This window comes from Heterodontus francisci, chromosome 11 (genome assembly GCF_036365525.1).
Source record: "Heterodontus francisci isolate sHetFra1 chromosome 11, sHetFra1.hap1, whole genome shotgun sequence".
Taxonomy (NCBI): Eukaryota; Metazoa; Chordata; class Chondrichthyes; order Heterodontiformes; family Heterodontidae; genus Heterodontus; species Heterodontus francisci.
The window spans coordinates 23,993,361-24,011,885 of NC_090381.1; the positions used below are offsets into that span (position 1 = coordinate 23,993,361).

At 44.1% G+C, this 18,525-nt stretch overlaps 1 protein-coding gene and 1 long non-coding RNA gene across 2 annotated transcripts in view; one reads left to right on the plus strand and one right to left on the minus strand.

The window, feature by feature from the left end:
* stk25b (serine/threonine kinase 25b) overlaps positions 1 to 18,525 on the minus strand; it is a 122,334-nt gene that overhangs the window by 38,715 nt on the left and 65,094 nt on the right. Inside the window, exons 3-5 of the mRNA XM_068041832.1 lie at positions 5,734 to 5,790; positions 4,319 to 4,427; positions 2,679 to 2,836 (exon numbers count right to left, since the gene is read on the minus strand). Coding sequence (XP_067897933.1) covers positions 2,679 to 2,836; positions 4,319 to 4,427; positions 5,734 to 5,790 — 324 coding nt within the window. The remainder of the gene's footprint in view (positions 1 to 2,678; positions 2,837 to 4,318; positions 4,428 to 5,733; positions 5,791 to 18,525) is intronic.
* Positions 12,636 to 18,525, plus strand: part of LOC137375144 (uncharacterized) — a 39,897-nt gene continuing 34,007 nt past the window's right edge. Inside the window, exon 1 of the long non-coding RNA XR_010975936.1 lies at positions 12,636 to 12,747. This is a non-coding gene — a long non-coding RNA (uncharacterized lncRNA). The remainder of the gene's footprint in view (positions 12,748 to 18,525) is intronic.

The window sequence follows — 18,525 nt, forward strand, 5'->3', positions numbered from 1 at the left end:
ACATGTGAAGAGGCTGTACACAAATGTAGGTTACAGAATATATAAATAAAATAATTTTGGCCTCAGAACATTAGGGGCTGAATTTTTCCAGCTCACCGCCAGCAGCGAGCTTCAAATGCGGCGGGGCGCCACGCGAGATGTATTCCGTGGAGCCGCTGCAATATTTAGCACAGTGGCACGTTTACATGGCTGGGACGGACGGACCCCCCCCCAATGACATGGGAGGGGGTGGGCACTCCGTCCCCGGCAACAGCATTTGGTGCCACCACGCAGGTGCCATTTTTAAAGGGCTTCCAGTCCTTCAGTTTAATTCAAATTTTTAAAGTTACAAAACCTATAAAATTGAAGTGAAAAATTTAATAAAAGTTTCAATCCCCACTCCCACCTCCCCCAATGACTAAATAATTTATTAATTGCCCTCTACCCCCCAAAAAAACTTACTTTATGATCCCGACCTTCCCGCTGCCCGGCAAAGTTTATAACCTTTTACCTTCAACCCCTTCCCATCATCCCCTCCACCAATTGCAGTAGTGTTCCCCGCTCCCCACCACCCAATCCTGAAAACTTACCTGCTCCCCCCTCCGAACCAGTGTTCCGCCTCGGATCTTCGAATGGGGATCCAAAGGCACGGGAGTTCCAGCAATCGACTGGAATTTTGCAGCGGGCTGGTTGGCGGCAGCAGGTAAGTGATTAATTCATTAATTATACTCTATTAACATATGTAAATTGTGATGCCGCTGCCATGAGGCCCTGTCACCTCTGGTAATATGGGGTGGGGCCTTCCCGGTGTCGAGGCCAGTGGCGGGGCTGTCCCAGAGGTATTTTCCGCCTGCCACAACCCCCGACGTTGAGGGCCTGGTAAAATTTGCCGATTGGATTTTATTTTTATTTTTAAATTTTATTTAGAGATACAGCACTGAAACAGGCCCTTCAGCCCACCGAGTCTGTGCCGCCCAGCAACCACCCATTTATACTAACCCTACAGTAATCCCATATTCTCCTACCACCTACCTACACTAGGGGCAATTTACAATGGCCAATTTACCTATCAACCTGCAAGTCTTTGGCTGTGGGAGGAAACCGGAGCACCCAGCGGAAACCCACGCAATCACAGGGAGAACTTGCAGGCACAGGCAGTACACAGAATCAAACCTGGGTCCCTGGAGCTGTGAGGCTGCGGTGCTAACCACTGCGCCGCCCGACTAAGTTGGATTAAAACCCTTGGTTAAAAGGTTAAAACGTCAGAGCTTGTTCTCATTTTTCAGGAGATCTGAAGATTTCAATGCAGCTCATTATGATGTGCTCACTCATTTTTGCTTCCACAATTTGTTTTAGTAGGTTCATTTATTTTTTCAAGGGGTAATTGCAGAAACAGCAAAATCTTATTTACTTATTCATACCAAACTAGAAACAAGCAGACAAAATAGATAAGGCATTCGGACAGACTTGAAGTAGGTCCTACCAGAGTCAATTATTATTTAGTGTGGTTAAATGCAGTAATGAGATTGGGGAAGGGATTCAAATAGAAAACTAGAAGTTAAGCTTCGATAGTCTACAGGACAGAACAAAGGAGATGTGTCTGGGGCTACAGGTAGAGAGTGCTAAACACTTAAGCATAGTATGGAGTAACAGTGAAGAAACCAAAGATGATGTTAGCATGTATCGGCAGAGGGATATAGAACATACACTTCTGTGAAGCACTTTTTCCTAAATTAATCGGGCCATATAAAATCTGGTGGCAGTAATAGAAACAGCAGTACTTAGGGAATGAGCCTGAGAATTAGTATAGTGTTGCAAAATTCCAGTCAGTGATCTACAGATGATATAGTGAAGGGCGGCTAATTTGATATTCGTGATTAGGCACCTGGGCTACAAGGACGGGCTATGGAAACTGAAGTTTTTAGGATGCTAACAGGAGCAGACAAACTCTACAAGGGGGCATCAGATAAGCTCTGAAGGAAATGTAAATATTTTAGATTTGATTACATCACACAGAAGGTGGTGACTGTGGGAAATGGGCTGCTCTCAGGGCAGATGGGGACAGGGGTTACTGGTGCCAATAAAAGTAAAAGTCAATGAATGGACATTTTGTGAGGTAAGTAACTGAACGGTATGAAATTAAAATGGCATATATTTTTTGTACTTTGGAACTGACCTGACAGACTAAACTGCCTTTCTCAAGCCTTGGACTTTCCGAAATACACAAACATTTGCAGGTTTCTCTCTTTCCCCGTTTCCACATGGAAATGCCAATCCAAGTAAAACTACTCCAGGATGTCAGGCAGAACTTGTTTCTAGACCAAAAGGTCGTGGGTTCAAGTCTCAGAATGGATGCATCTTATATCAGTCCCTTTCACCCCTCACCCCCACAACCACCACTATCTCAGCAGGCCCCTTATTCTCAGGCCCCTAAACAGAGCATCCCATGAAAGCACCAAGTGGGGTTAGGGAGACTGAGGAATTGGAACCAACACCATTCAAATGTTCTTCTTGGAATGGTACATCCTGTCAATCAGAGTGTCAGACATTAGTTGTCTTTGAAGCCCAATCTGTATTCTTCATTCCACGCATGCTGCTGGTGAGTGTTTGGTTCCGTATGAACAGCAATAGGAGCGAACCTGGAGGAAGAGACGGAACACAAATCTGCAGAGACCAAACTCATACAGTTGCTCACTCACTTTGAAGTCATATGCAGACTGCTTGATGACTTCTGGTGCCATCCAGAAGGGTGTCCCCACGAAAGTGTTCCTCTTTATCTGTGTATCTGTCAATTGGCCAGCGACCCCAAAGTCTGCAAGCTTCACGTCGCCTTGTTCTGACAGTAATACATTAGCAGCTGTGGAGACATGGCAAAACAGAACATTAAAACTAACTGGTTTCTATTGCAGCCATGTTACTTCTGCTTCAGATAATGTGTGAAAATGAGAGTGTGCACCAATCTAGACGTAGGCTGGGAACGAAGCATGAACCAAGAAAAGGATCTTATAGGGCATAAATAACTGAAGTGTGGGTGGGGAAAGGAAAGGAACTAAAGATTTCAGGCTTTTATAACAGATGGATTTTACCTGAATATATTCATCCAGATTTGTAGTCAAGAAGTCAGTCAAGGGAAACAAGAATCACAAAAAGAAACACAGATAAACAATCAAAACTGTTCAGTAACCATTTCTTTTTCTGTTCCTGTCCTGTTAAAATCCAGGCATGTAAGGATAAGCCTGTAAAACTCATTCACCATGCCTTACAAAAGAACTTCTACAAAAAGTGATTAATTTTGTCCTCATTGAGTTGAAGAATCTCTGTGCTGGGGAAAGATAAATTACTACCTTGTAAGGTTTTCATTATTTTTCAAATAATAGACATTCTTCAGAGGTTAAAAATAAATTGGTACAGGTTCAGGGGCTTAAACAAGACAGGGTAGGAGATCATGAGTCTTTGCTCAGCATGGTGTCACAATGCGCATCTTAATGATAAAATTAATGAAGCGTGGTTAAATTCCAACCATGTGTGAGGAATGCATGAATGAAGAACAGAGCATTTTTCACTTTTTGTCTCATTGTCAAAAACTTTGGGGCCAGGTTTCGCAAGGTTAGGTGTTGCATAACATTCCTCCACTTTGCTCAGTCAAGCAATTCAAGCTCAGCTTTCTCTGGATGCCTCCCCCATCCACTCTGGACACCTCCCTTGCTGATCTAGTCCATGAGTATTTTTTTCTCTTGTCTTTATAAAATGTCAGGCATGCAGCCAGTACATGTTGGATCAGAGGTGGGGGTGAGGCTGGAACTGGAAATGGGCAGCAGCAAAGTTGGCCCACCCTAGCAACAGGGTGCGTCTCTCATTCCCAAAAAAACTGAGTTTCTCTCTCTTGTTCCTTTCCCTCTTCCCAACTCCCTCTTGCAAAAGCGTCTATCCCCTCTCTTTGCTCAGCTGGTCATTATTCTCTCCTGACTTGGGTGGTTTGGGTTCAAGCCTCACTTCAGTACTTGAACACATAACCTAGGTTCACATGCCTGTGCAGTACATTCTCAGAGATGTAATATTAAACCAATACCCTGTCATTTTTAAAGGATTTTAAGCTGTGATAAAGCAATATAAGAGTCTTCATTTCCCAATCCTTTCATCAGAAAGAATTCCTGATATTGCAAATTCCCTGCTTTCAGGAAGATTCTGGTGCTGTCTATCTCTCTCTTTCTCCCTCTTCTAACCAGTAATTTGGAAATCAAAACACGCAAGTTATAATCATCCGAAAACAAAGAAGGGTTGCTGCCCTGCTTACCACAGAACATCACGTTAGAAAATCTCATCCCTGTGGTCCTCTTACCTTTAATGTCTCGATGAATTTTCCTTTCCGAGTGTAGATAGTCTAAGCCTTTAAGGATTTCCCGTAGGATTGTTGCAATGTAAGTCTCCTCCAGAGGGCCTGGTTTCAGCTGCAAAGACAAATGTTCATTAGCAATAGAGAGCTCCCCTGATGGGCCAGAAAGCGCATGCAGCTGAGCTGTATTGACGTGAAAGATCTTTGGTTCAAACGCTAGACTGCACTGAGTTAGCTGATCTCAACTGGTCCAGGGTTACAGAAAGCAAGAATCGGCCAGGGTAGCTCGGTCATTCATGACTGCTGGCCATTAACCCAGCTGCAAGTGCATATGCAGGTAAGGACGCCAGGGGAAGCTAGGACCTGGCTCAGTTGTGATGCTCCACTGGTCAAATACCATGAATAAACATTGTCAAGTTTCATGCATGAATAAGGGCCACTTGCACAAGGCAGCAGAGGATGAATACTGCCTCTGGGACTGCACCTTGGCAAGTAGTCAATGATTTTTCCAGGAACAGGAGAAAACTGGCAGGAAAAAGGCTTAAGAAAATTTTAGGCCAGGAAGAAACCCAGGGAGATTATTCTGAGATTACAATTCTCTCTCCCCAAGGCTGCTCCAATTGTCTCAACCGGGGCAGTGGGGGGTGGTGAGGAGGCCAGGTGCCATAAGCAAGCTGGTTTTTTTTGGCTATTCAATATTTTCTGTCAATTCTTTTCCTCCCTTGCTGAAGGCATAGACTTTTCCCTCAAGTACATTTCCACAGGGGCCTGACAACTTCAGGCACCTCATCCAAGTGTGAGCTTTGATAGCGCAGGTTAGCATTCCATTCAACATCCCATCACCTTGATAGAGGTCAGCCACATCAACAAACTCCGGCACTCCTGGTCTGTTTGGTCAGCTAGTAAACAAAGCAAACTCCTAATTGGTGAACACGATTTATGGGGGGAGGGGGCAAGGGAAGTTGGGATTACAAATGCAGCTGTGGTGAAAAGTGCCAAAAAGCTTACTGTGCTCATGCATAGCAAATTCAACAAACATTCCATTGATACAAGACTGTGAATGAAGCATGCTTAACTACACAAAAGAGCATTAAGATAAGTAACCTGCAACGTTAAGATCAGGGACCCAGGACTTGCATAGAGCAGGTGAAGTGGTACTGAGTCTGGGATTCAAATGTACATCATCTAACTGACAGCCAAGTGCTCCAGTGATGCAATTAGCAGGTTGACCTGGGACAGGGGTTCAAAGACTTACCTCTTCAGTGAAATTCCAGTTTGGCATCATTTCAAAGCCACACTGAAACTAAGATTGAAGCCCAAATCTGCAGTTTACAGCTCAGTATCCTAATCTTGCGCTACAAGCTTCCTGAGTTGGGATATGTTCAAAGTAAAATGGCATCATAGCCAAAAACAGTACTCACCAAGTCTAATGCAGAGCCTCCACCCAGATATTCCATGATTATCCACAATTTTGTGCCCTGGAGATTGAACAAACAACATTACTGCGATTAGAAGTGAGCAGCCCTTTATATAACTCAGTTCTCCCCCAAGTACAAATGGCAGAACAGGCAACTGGTTCTCAATACCTTGCTGAGCTCCATACTCATCACTGAGCTAACAAACACAGTCCAGATTAGGAAGAATAGCAGACTCAGCCTTAGGCAACAGCAAGATTAGAAGAGTTTAAGTTCAAGTCAACTATCATTTCTCTAAGGATGTAACGAGTACACTTCAGTGACACCAAAACATCCAATACCACTACACTGAAGTCTAGTTTTCCTTAAAGATTTCAACTCCAAACTGATGACTTTCGAAGTGTCCAAGAGTATTCCTAACTTTCTGACGAGAGTGATGTGGAACAGAGATAGAAAGCACGAGCAAGGTGTTTCACCAAAACGATGAAAAGACAAAAGTTAATAATGTTTCTGACTGGGTGCAAGTTTCTTCCTTGGAACTGGGATTGAGATTGAATGATCTGAGAAAAAACCCCTGTTGTTTGAAAGTGTCTTTTGTAATGAGTATTAAATGTTTTAAAATCTCCCATGCCACTGCTCACAGAGTCAGAGGATAGAGCTGTTTAGAAGGACAGAAGCTTGACACTATACTACACACAAAGTTGATCTTGTGTGGCACTGTTCACAGACAAAACAAGTTATCACTTTTTTTCTTCATTTTCCTTTTTCCACAGGCCAAATTTGCTATATCACAAATAGATGCCGTCTTGCAAAATTTTGTTTCACCACTGGAGTTACTTTCCAGTCTCTGTCTCTCCCCTCATATTGAGTCCCAATTCTTCTTTGCCACTCTAACTCTTCATGTCATGCTATCTCATGTTGTCTTTCACCTTCTTTCTTTGTCTGTATGGCTTGTGGACATTTTTTAATGTGGTGTCTGCATTGCTCGGTCCAGCTCTTTTCCTCATTGCTTCAGTCTCACTCATTCTGGCATCTCTCCTCTGTTCTCTCTCTCCTTTGCATTTCCAGTCCTTCTTTCTATTTCTGACACATGTAACTTCGCTGGTGTAGTCAAAACCTCTCTCTTTTGCTGCTTAAGGTACACAACATCATAGGAAAGATGTACAGGGTTGGGGATGGGGATGGAGGGCAGGAGGCAGGCACCTGGAAATAGTCAGGAATGAAATTAGAAAAAGAGAGGGTAGCGGTCAGGAGGATTCAGGAGATGGGGGGTCTGACAGAACTTGGTTGCTCGGCTTGACCAATCAGAAACACAAGGACATAGGAGAAGTACGATGGATTTGGTGCAGTAGAGAAAAGTTGGACTCTGCTGAATATCACAAGGGTAAAGATGAAGGCTGGAAACACCAAGGAATCAAGATGTTTTGGGGGACATTGAGGAATATAGCAGGAAATATTCAAAGAGGCTTAAAAAACTCCGCTGGAAATCCTCAGCAGGTCTAGCAGCATCTGTGGAGAGAGAAGCAGTGTTAACGTTTCAAAGAACAAAGAACAGTACAGCACAGGAACAGGCCATTCGGCCCTTCAAGCCTGCGTCGATCTTGATGCCTGCCTAAACTAACACCTTCTGCACTTACCGGGCCCATATCCCTCTATTCCCTTCCTATTCATGTATGTGTCAAGATGTCTCTTAAACGTCGCTATCGTATCTGCTTCCACCACCTGCCCTGGCAGCAAGTTCCAGGTACTCACCACCCTCTGTTTAAAGAACTTGCCTCGCACATCCCCTCTAAACTTTGCCCCTCGCACCTTAAACCTATGTCCCCCAGTAACTGACTCTTCCACCCTGGGAAAAAGCTTCTGACTATCCACTCTGTCCATGCCGCTCATAACTTTGTAAAGCTCCATCATGTCGCCCCTCCACCTCCGTCGTTCCAGTGAAAACAATCCAAGTTTTTCCAACCTCTCCTCATAGCTGATGCCCTCCAGACCTGGCAACATCCTGGTAAACCTCCTCTGTACCCTCTCCAAAGCCTCCACGTCCTTCTGGTAGTGTGGCGACCAGAATTGCACGCAATATTCTAAATGTGGCCTAACTAAGGTTCTGTACAGCTGCAGCATGACTTGCCAATTTTTATACTCTATGCCCCGACCGAAGAAGGCAAGCATGCCGTATGCCTTCTTGACTACCTTATCCACCTGCATTGCCACTTTCAGTTACCTGTGGACCTGTACGCCCAGATCTCTCTGCCTGTCAATACTCCTAAGGGTTCTGCCATTTACTGTATACCTCCCACCTGCATTAGACCTTCCAAAATGCATTACCTCACATTTGTCCGGACTAAACTCCATCTGCCATTTCTCCGCCCTAGTCTCCAACCGATCTATATCCTGCTGTATCGTCTGACAATCCTCATCACTGTCCGCAACTCCACCAACCTTTGTGTCGTCCTCAAACTTACTAATCAGACCAGCTACATTTTCCTCCAAATCATTTATATATACTACAAACAGCAAAGGTCCCAGCACTGATCCCTGCGGAACACCATGAGTCACATTCCTCCATTCAGAAAAACACCCATCCACTGCTACCCTCCGTCTTCTATGGCCGAGCCAGTTCTGTATCCATCTTGCCAGCTCACCTCTGATCCTGTGTGACTTCACCTTTTGTACCATTCTGCCATGAGGGATCTTGTCAAAGGCTTTACTAAAGTGCATATAGATAACATCCACTGCCCTTCCTTCATCAATCATCTTCGTCACTTCCTCAAAAAACTCAATCAAATTAGTGAGACACGACCTTCCCTTCACAAAACCATGCTGTCTCTCGCTAATAAGTTCATTTGTTTCCAAATGGGAGTAAATCCTGCCCCGAATAATCCTCTCTAATAGTTTCCCTACCACTGATGTAAGGCTCACTGGCCTACAATTTCCTGGATTATCCTTCCCACCCTTCTTAAACAAAGGCACAACATTGGCTATTCTCCAGTCCTCTGGGACCTCACCTGTAGCCAATGAGGATGCAAAGATTTCTGTCAAGGCCCCAGCAATTTCTTCCCTTGCCTCCCTCAGTATTCTAGGGTAGATCCCATCAGGCCCTGGGGACTTATCTACCTTAATGCTTTGCAAGACACCCAACACCTCCTCCTTTTTGATAATGAGATGACTGAGACTATCTACATTCCCTTCCCTCGGCTCATCATCCACCAAGGTCCTTCTCTTTGGTGAATACTGATACAAAGTACTCATTTAGCACCTCGCCCATTTCCTCTGGCTCCACACATAGATTCCCATCTCTGTCCTTGAGTGGGCCAACCCTTTCCCTAGTTACCCTCTTGCTCTTTATATATGTATAAAAAGCCTTGGGATTTTCCTTAATCCTGTTTGCCAATGACTTTTCATGACCCCTTTTAGCCCTCCTGACTCCTTGCTTAAGTTCCTTCCTACTGTCTTTATATTCCTCAAGGGATTCGTCTGTTCCTAGCCTTCCAGCCCTTACGAATGCTTCCTTTTTCTTTTTGATGAGGCTCACAATATCCCGCGTTATCCAAGGTTCCCGAAACTTGCCAAACTTATCCTTCTTCCTCACAGGCACATGCCGCTCCTGGATTCTAATCAACTGACGTTTGAAAGACTCCCACCTGTCAGATGTTGATTTACCCTCAAACAGCCGCCCCCAATCTAACTTCTTCAGTTCCTGCCTAATATTGTTATAATTAGCCTTCCCCCCCATTTTGCAACTTCACCCGAGGACTACTCTTATTCTTAACCACAAGTACCTTAAAACTTATGGAATTATGGTCACTGTTCCCGAAATGCTCCCCTGCTGAAACTTCGACCACCTGGCCGGGCTCATTCCCCAATACCAGGTCCAATACGGCCCCATCCCCATCCCATTTAGACTATCTACATATTGTTTCAAGAAGCCCTCCTGGATGCTCCTTACAAATACTGCCCCATCCAAGCCCCTAGCACTAAGTGAGTCCCAGTCAATATAAGGGAAGTTAAAATCACCCACCACTACAACCCTGTTACCTTTACATCGTTCCAAAATCTGTCCACATATCTGCTCCTCTACCTCCCGCTGGCTGTTGGGAGGCCTGTAGTAAACCCCCAGCATCGTGACTGCACCCTTCCTATTCCTGAGCTCCACCCATATTGCCTCGCTGCAGGACCCCTCTGAGGTGTCCTCCCGCAGTACAGCTGTGATATTCTCCTTAACCAGTAATGCAACTCCCCCACCCCTTTTACATCCCCCTCTATCCCGCCTGAAGCTTCTAAATCTTGGAACATTTAGTTGCCAATCCTGTCCTTCCCTCAACCAAGTCTCTGTAATAGCAACATCATAGTTTAGTTTAGAGATACAGCACTGAAACAGGCCCTTCGGCCCACCGAGTCTGTGCCGACCATCAATCACCCATTTATCCTAATCCTACACTAATTCCATATTCCTACCACATCCCCACCTGTCCCTATATTTCCCTACCACCTACCTATACTAGGGGCAATTTATAATGGCCAATTAACCTATCAACCTGCAAGTCTTTGGCATGTGGGAGGAAACCGGAGCACCCGGAGGAAACCCACGCAGACACAGGGAGAACTTGCAAACTCCACACAGGCAGTACCCAGAATTGAACCTGGGTCACTGGAGCTGTGAGGCTGCGGTGCTAACCACTGCGCCGCTGTGCCGCTCATAGTTCCAAGTACTAATTCAAGCTCTACATTGTTTCCTCTACATTGGGGAGACCAAATGCAGACTGGGTGACCGCTTTGCGGAACACCTCCGCTCAGTCCGCAAGCAGGACCGGAGCTTCCGGTTGCTTGCCATTTCAACACTCCCCCCTGCTCTCTAGCTCACATCTCTGTCCTGGGATTGCTGCAGTGTTCCAGTAAACATCAACACAAGCTCGAGGAACAGCATCTCATTTATTGATTAGGCACACTACAGCCTGCCGGATTGAACACTGAGTTCAATAATTTCAGAGCATGACAGACCCCACATTTTACTTTCAGTTTTAGTTATTATTTTCTTTTTCCTTCTTTTTATATATTTTTTGTGTTTATTTTATTTCATCTTAGTTTGTTCAGTTTGTTTACCCACAGTTTTCTTTTCATGTTTGTATTTGCAGCTGTTCAATTTTCAGTCCGTTAACACCCTATCTGTACTGTTGCTTTATCTTTCAACACACCATTAACATTTTGTTTGCCTTTCCACCATGACCTTCTGGTCAGCTATTCTGTGACCTTGTCCTATCTACACCTTCTCCTTTGTTATCTCTTGCCCCACCCCCGCTTTACTTGCTTATAACCTTTTACATTTCTAATATTTGCCAGTTCTGAAGAAGGGTCACTGACCTGAAATGTTAACTCTGCTTCTCTCTCCACAGATGCTACCAGACCTGCTGAGTATTTCCAGCATTTCTTGTTTTTATTTGAGATTTCCAGCATCCGCGGTATTTTGCTTTTATTAAAAAACTCTGCGTTCTTTTCAGCAGCTTGTAAATAAAAGTGCACAAGTAACTCTGTCTCAGGTATGTAACATAGCTGGGTGCGATTAAAATAATCATTTTATTCAGCCAATTCCATTGAGATGAAATGAAAGGGCTGCAACAATAACTTACATTTATATAGCGCCTTTAGTGGAAAGAAAAATCCAGTTCTTTGCAGAGCTGCAAGTCAAAGAAGCCTGGTCAAAGAGACGGCTTTTAACAAACCCACACCAAGTCCCACTCATTCATCACTCCTTTCGTTGCTGACCTATTATGACTTCAGACCACCACATCTCAAATTTAAAATTCTCATCTTTTTGTTTAAATTCCTTCAAAGCCACATTCCTATCACTGTAAATTCCTTCAATCTTACAAATCCTCTCTCTAATCCTTCACTCCTGACTCAGGCCTCTTGTTTATCACTCCACCATCAACGGCTAATCCCTCCCTAAAAATCCTCCAATTTGTTCAAAAGCAGACTTTCCTTTTAAGATCCTCTGGCAGCCTTCCATCTGGTGAGACGACCATTTTCTCCTTGGTGGTCAACTCTGTGCTAAACATTGCCTGGTGTGGTTTCGAAGCCCACTCTGCCATGGCAACCTCTGTTGCACATACTGCAGATGAAGACAGTGGACTGAGAAGGTGCAGGCTTCGCTGGCCTCTGTTTTCACTGCGCCCTCTTCTCAGCCATCTGAGCTTTCGATTTCTCCTCGCCTCTTTCAATGCCCATCTGAAAGTCAGCCTCCAGAGGTTATGGCCGTCGGCGATTGTCTCCCAGTTGTCTGTGTCGATGTCCAATATCTCCATATCTCACTTGCAGCTGTTCTAGTAGCGGAGGTATGGATGTCCAGCGGATTGTAACCCAGCGGCCAGTTCACCATAAGGAGGTCTTTGGGTCTATAGATGTCATCCATCCGATGAACGTGGCCGAGCCATCGCAGACACCGTTGGCTTAGTAATGAGTGTATGTTGATGGGATTAGCATGCTCCAGGACCTCTGAGTTGGTAACTTTGTCCCGCCAAGAGATGCTTAGGATATGTCTGAGATAAGGTGGAAACTGTTCAGACTTTTCTTCTGCCTAGCATATGCTGTCCAGGTCTCACTACTATAAAGGAATGCACTGAGGACACAGGCTTGGTAGCCTCTCAGTCTGGTGTTGTGTGTCAGGTTTTTGTTGTTCCACACTCTCTTACACAGCTTCGACATAACAGCTGCAGCTTTTGCAATGCCTGTGTTGATTTCAGCATCAAGTGACAAATTGCTGGTGATTGTGGAGTGTAGACACGTGAAATTATCAACAACCACCAGTGTCACATGATCAATGCTGATTGGTGGTGGTATGACACTGTTCTGGATGATGACATTTGTCTTCCTGATGCTGATGGTCAAACCAAACTCTTTACAGGCGTGAGAGTTTCTGTCCTTTTGCCTCTGAAGGTGTTCCTCGGTATGGAATGCTAATGCAGCATCAGCAACATAGAGCAAATCTCTGATGAGGACTTGGCACACTTTTGTCTTGGATCTCAGGTAGGCAAGGCCGAACAGCTTTCCGTTGGCTCTGGTATGTAAGTAGGCATCCTCTGTAGATGAACTGAAGGCATATGACAGCAGCAAAGGGAAGAAAAGAGTGTTGGCACCAGAATGTAACCCTGTTTGACCCCACTCTGGATCTTGAAGGTTTCCGATGTTGCCCCGTCATAGCTGACCTTACCCCTCATGTTGTCATGGAAGGAGATCACACTGAGCAGCTTCAGCACGCAGCCAATTTTCTTCAGTAGCTTACATAGACCGTCTCTGCTCACATGATCAAATGCCTTGTTGAGGTCAATGAAGCAATATATAGTCATTTCCTTTGTTCATTGCATTTCTCTTGCAGCTGCTGGACTGAGAAGATCATGTCAATTATGAATCTTTCAGTTCTGAAACCACACTGGGATTTGAGTTAGGTGCATTCAGCCAATATCTGCAGTCTGACAAGGGCAACACGGGCGAATACTTTTCCCACGATGCTTAGCAGGGAGATGCCTCAATAGCTGTTGCAATTGCTGCAGTCGCCCTTGTTCTTGTACCTTTGTATCATGCATATCCTGAGGCACTTCCCCCTCCCTCCAGCAGAGAGAGGTTTTTTCATCCCTCTCAAATTGATGGCTAATCCCTCTGTAAAAACTTCCATTTGGTTCAGAAAGTAGACTTTCTTTTTAAGATAATGCAGCTTTAAACATGAACATTTTGCTTGCAGCTCCTGCCATGTATCCTCATGTCAGAGATATAAAATACATTATTTTTTGAATATAAATTGCATTTCTGCTTTCAGAAATGCATGACCGATCACAGGGGTTCTGGACACCGTACAAGTGAAGGACATGGACTGATAATTTTAGGGTTTGATATTTAGTGAAAAAATATGAATTGAGAAGATAAAATTGAATTGTATATTTTATTTGGCAATAATTAGCAAAACTAAAAGATTTGGCTTAAATGACCATTCTAAATTCAGATCTTTTATTCAGAATCTTCCACTAAACTTGAATTATTTTTCTGCAGGACATTTTTCAGAACACAAGTAAGTCAAATGCATCTTGTCCATCACACTTCTGCCAAAAGCAAATTTCTGTGTCACACTAATAATTTATTCTAAATCAATCGAAATTTCTTTCACATGATTAGCTGATACGCCAAGTTTTTACAATTCAAATTTATTAACTGTAATTCAGGTCATTTCTTAGCAAGGATAAATCAACTGAACGTTCCAAACACTTGGTTGAAACTTTGCCATTTTTGCTGTCAGAATGGAAAGCATAGGTTAAAATGTAAGACATCTGGTATAATGAAAGCTCTAAGAAAAATACATATTCCACATTAATATGGATTAAGTTAAAGTTGTCTGTGTGTTAGAGCACCATAATTAATGTTTTTGCTTCAAGGCTTCAGCCTCTTTCTCTCTTGGGCCTGGATCTGGCCTTGATTTTTATTCCCCCAGAGCCAAGATATTTAAATTTCAAACTTAGCTGGATATTTTCAGAAAAACTTTAATTAAAGCACAGATGTTCAATATAGTTTAAGAAATACAGGTCAGATTAAACTATCAACTTTTGGGACTTTTATCTGAGGTGATTATTAAAAATTAACATTGATGCAAAGGTTGGTCAATAAGATAGGACTTGTTTGCAAAGGGTCTGACTTACAGTCAAACAGAAAAAGGTTTGAAATGTGAGGTAATAGACTTCTTTTGTATAAAAAGCAGATATCAGGTTTTAAATGTAAAAAAAAACTTTGCAATTTCTATCAAAGGTAAACAGCAGGAAAAGGAGAAGGTTTTTTTTAAAAAAGGCATGAAACTTTTAAATGTTGATTTTCAGGAAGATTTGGGTGTACTCATAAAAGGAACTCAGAAGGTGAGCATGCAGGTACAGCATGCAATTAGGATGGCAAATGGCATATTGGCCTTTATTGCAAGGGGACTGAAGTACAAGAATAAGGAAGTCTTGCTACAACTGTATAGGGTTTTGGTGAGACCACATCTGCAGTACTGTGCGAAGTTTTGGTCTCCATATTTAAAGGAATATATGCATGAATTGGAGGCAGTGGAGGGAAGGTTCACTAGATTGGTCCCTGGGATGAGAGGGCGTTCCTATGATGAGAGGCAGAGTGAACTGGGCCTATACTCTCTGCAGTTTAGAAGAATGAGAGCTGATCTCATTGAAACATACAAGATTCTAAAGGAGCCTGACAAACTAGACACTGAAGTTGTTTCCCCTGGCTGGGAAATCGAGAACATGGGGGCACAGCCTCAGGATAAGAGGTTGATCATTTAGCACTGAAATGAGGAGAAATTTCTTCATTAAATGGGTTGCAAATCTTTGGAATTCTCTACGCCAGAGGGTTGTGGATGCTCCATCGTTCAATATATTTAAGGCTGAGACGGACAGATTTTTAGTCTTAGGGAATTGAGGGATGTGGAGAGCAGGCAGGAGATCAGTCATGATTGTATTGAATGGTGAGCAGGCTCATGGGGCAATATGGTCTACTCCAGCTCTTATTTCTCTTAACAGTATTTTCTGAAGTAAATTCTATAAATGCTGAGACTTGCAGTTGCAACATTTAGTTATCTCAGCAATATAATATAAGGCAGCAATATAAGGCAGATGAAGTTAGAGCTTGGATTAGTACTTGGAACTATGATGTTGTTGCTATTACAGAGACTTGGTTGAGGGAAGGACAGGATTGGCAGCTAAATGTTCCAGGATTTAGAAGCTTCAGGCGGGATAGGTGGGGGAGTTGCATTACTGGTTAAGGAGAATATCACAGCTGTACTGTGCGGGAGGACACCTCGGAGGGGTCATGCAGCAAGGCAATATGGGTGGAGCTCAGGAATAGGAAGGGTGCAGTCACGATGTTGGGGGTTTTCTACAGGCCTCCCAACAGCCAGCGGGAGGTAGAGGAGCAGATATGTAGACAGATTTTGGAAAGATGTAAAGGTAACAGGATTGTAGTGGTGGGTGATTTTAACTTCCCCTATATTGACTGGGACTCACTTAGTGCTAGGGGCTTGGATGGGGCAGAATTTGTAAGGAGCATCCAGGAGGGCTTCTTGAAACAATATGTAGATAGTCCAACTAGGGATGGGGCAATACTGGACCTGGTATTGGGGAATGTGCCCGGCCAGGTGGTCGAAGTTTCAGCAGGGGAGCATTTCGGGAACAGTGACCATAATTCCATAAGTTTTAAGGTACTTGTGGATAAGAACATAGAACAGTACAGCACAGTACAGGCCCTTCGGCCCACGATGTAGTCCTCGGGTGGGGAAGGTGCTAAATTGGGGGAAGGCTAATTATAGCAATATTAGGCAGGAACTGAAGAATTTAGATTGGGGGCGGCTGTTTGAGGGTAAATCAACATCTGACATGTGGGAGTCTTTCAAACGTCAGTTGATTAGAATCCAGGAGCGGCACGTGCCTGTGAGGAAGAAAGATAAGTTTGGCAAGTTTCGGGAACCTTGGATAACGCGGGATATTGTGAGCCTAGTCAAAAAGAAAAAGGAAGCATTCGTAAGGGCTGGAAGGCTAGGAACAGACGAATCCCTTGAGGAATATAAAGACAGTCGGAAGGAACTTAAGCAAGGAGTCAGGAGGGCTAAAAGGGGTCATGAAAAGTCACTGGCAAACAGGATTAAGGAAAATCCCAAGGATTTTTATACATGTATAAAGAGCAAGAGGGTAACTAGGGAAAGGGTTGGCCCACTCAAGGACAGAGAAGGGAATTTATGTGTGGAGCCAAAGGAAATGAGCGAGGTGCTAAATGAGTACTTTGCATCAGTATTCACCAAAGAGAAGGACTTGGTGGATGATGAGCCTAGGGGAGTGTAGATAGTCTCAGTCATCTCATTATCAAAAAGGAGGAGGTGTTGGCTGTCTTGCAAAGCATTAAGGTAGATAAGTCCCCAGGGCCTGATGGGATCTACCCCAGAATACTGAGGGAGGCAAGGGAAGAAATTGCTGGGGCCTTGACAGAAATCTTTGCATCCTCATTGGCTACAGGTGAGGTCCCAGAGGACTGGAGAATAGCCAATGTTGTTCCTTTGTTTAAACAGGGTAGCAAGGATAATCCAGGAAATTATAGGCCGGTGAGCCTTATGTCAGTGGTAGGGAAATTATTGGAGAGGATTCTTCAGGACAGGATTTACTCCCATTTGGAAACAAATGACTTATTAGCGAGAGACAACATGGTTTTGTGAAGGGTAGGTCATGTCTCACTAATTTGATTGAGTTTTTTGAGGAAGTGACGAAGATGATTGATGAAGGAAGGGCAGTGGATGTTATCTATATGGACTTTAGTAAAGCCTCTGACAAGGTCCCTCATGGCAGACTGGTACAAAAGGTGAAGTCACACAGGATCAGAGGTGAGCTGGCAAGACGGATACAGAACTGGCTCAGTCATAGAAGACAGAGAGAAGACAGAGGGTAGCAGTGGAAGGGTGCTTTTCTGAATGGAGGGATGTGACTAGTGGTGTTCCACTAGTGCTGTTTGTAGTATATATAAATGATTTGGAGGAAAATGTAGCGGACGACACAAAGGTTGGAGGAGTTGTGGATAGTGATGAGGATTGTCAGAGGATACAGATCGGTTGGAGACTTGGGCAGAGAAATGGCAGGTGGAGTTTAATCCGGACAAATGTGAGGTAATGCATTTTGGAAGGTCTAATGCAGGTGGGAAGTATACAGTAAATGGCAGAACCCTTAGGAGTATTGACAGGCAGAGAGATCTGGGCGTACAGGTCCACAGGTCACTGAAAGTGGCAACGCAGGTGGATAAGGTAGTCAAGAAGGCATACGGCAAGCTTGTTTTCATCGGTCGGAGCATAGAGTATAAAAATTGGCAAGTCATGCTGCAGCTGTCCAAAACTTTAGTTAGGTCACACTTAGAATATTGCGTGCAATTCTGGTCGCCACACTACCAGAAGGATGTGGAGGCTTTGGAGAGGGTACAGAAGAGATTTACCAGGATGTTACCCGGCCTGGAGGGCATCAGCTATGAGGAGAGGTTGGATAAACTCGGATTGTTTTCACTGGAACGACGGAGGTGGAGGGGCGACATGATAGAGCTTTACAAAGTTATAAGTGGCATGGACAGTGAATAGTCAGAAGCTTTTTCCCAGGGTGGAAGAGTCAGTTACTGGGGGACATAGGTTTAAGGTGAGAGGGGCAAAGTTTAGAGGGGATGTGCGAGGCAAGTTCTTTACACAGAGGGTGGTGAGTGCTTGGAACTTGCTGCCAGGGGAGGTGGTGGAAGCAGGTACGATAGCCATGTTTAAGAGGCATCTTGACAAATACATGAATAGGATGAGAATAGAGGGATACGGTCCCCGGAAGTGCAGAAGGTTTTAGTTTAGGCAGGCATCAAGATCGGCGCAGGCTTGGAGGGCCGAATGGCCTGTTCCTGTGCTGTACTGTTCTTTGTTTATAATATTTATTTTCCAGGAACCAATGAAAAACACAGTTAAATGAACGTGTCTTCCAAAATCTCAGATAACAGCACCACCACACCACCTGCCCAATGTTGTCTAACCAAGGCCACCTGCTGCTGAGCTTAACTACAGATTCTGTGTCTGGTCGTGTACCTGATCTTTCCCAATATGCACAGTTGATGGATGAGGCTGTCCACTGGCAGCACATAGTTGGAAAAGTGTCTTCAATAACCAAAGAACACTTGCTTCGCTATCCCGCAGCAAATTCCTGACTTGATTTCTTCACTGGAGCTGTACACTACTCCACCACCTCTACACCCAGCACCGACATAACCACCGAG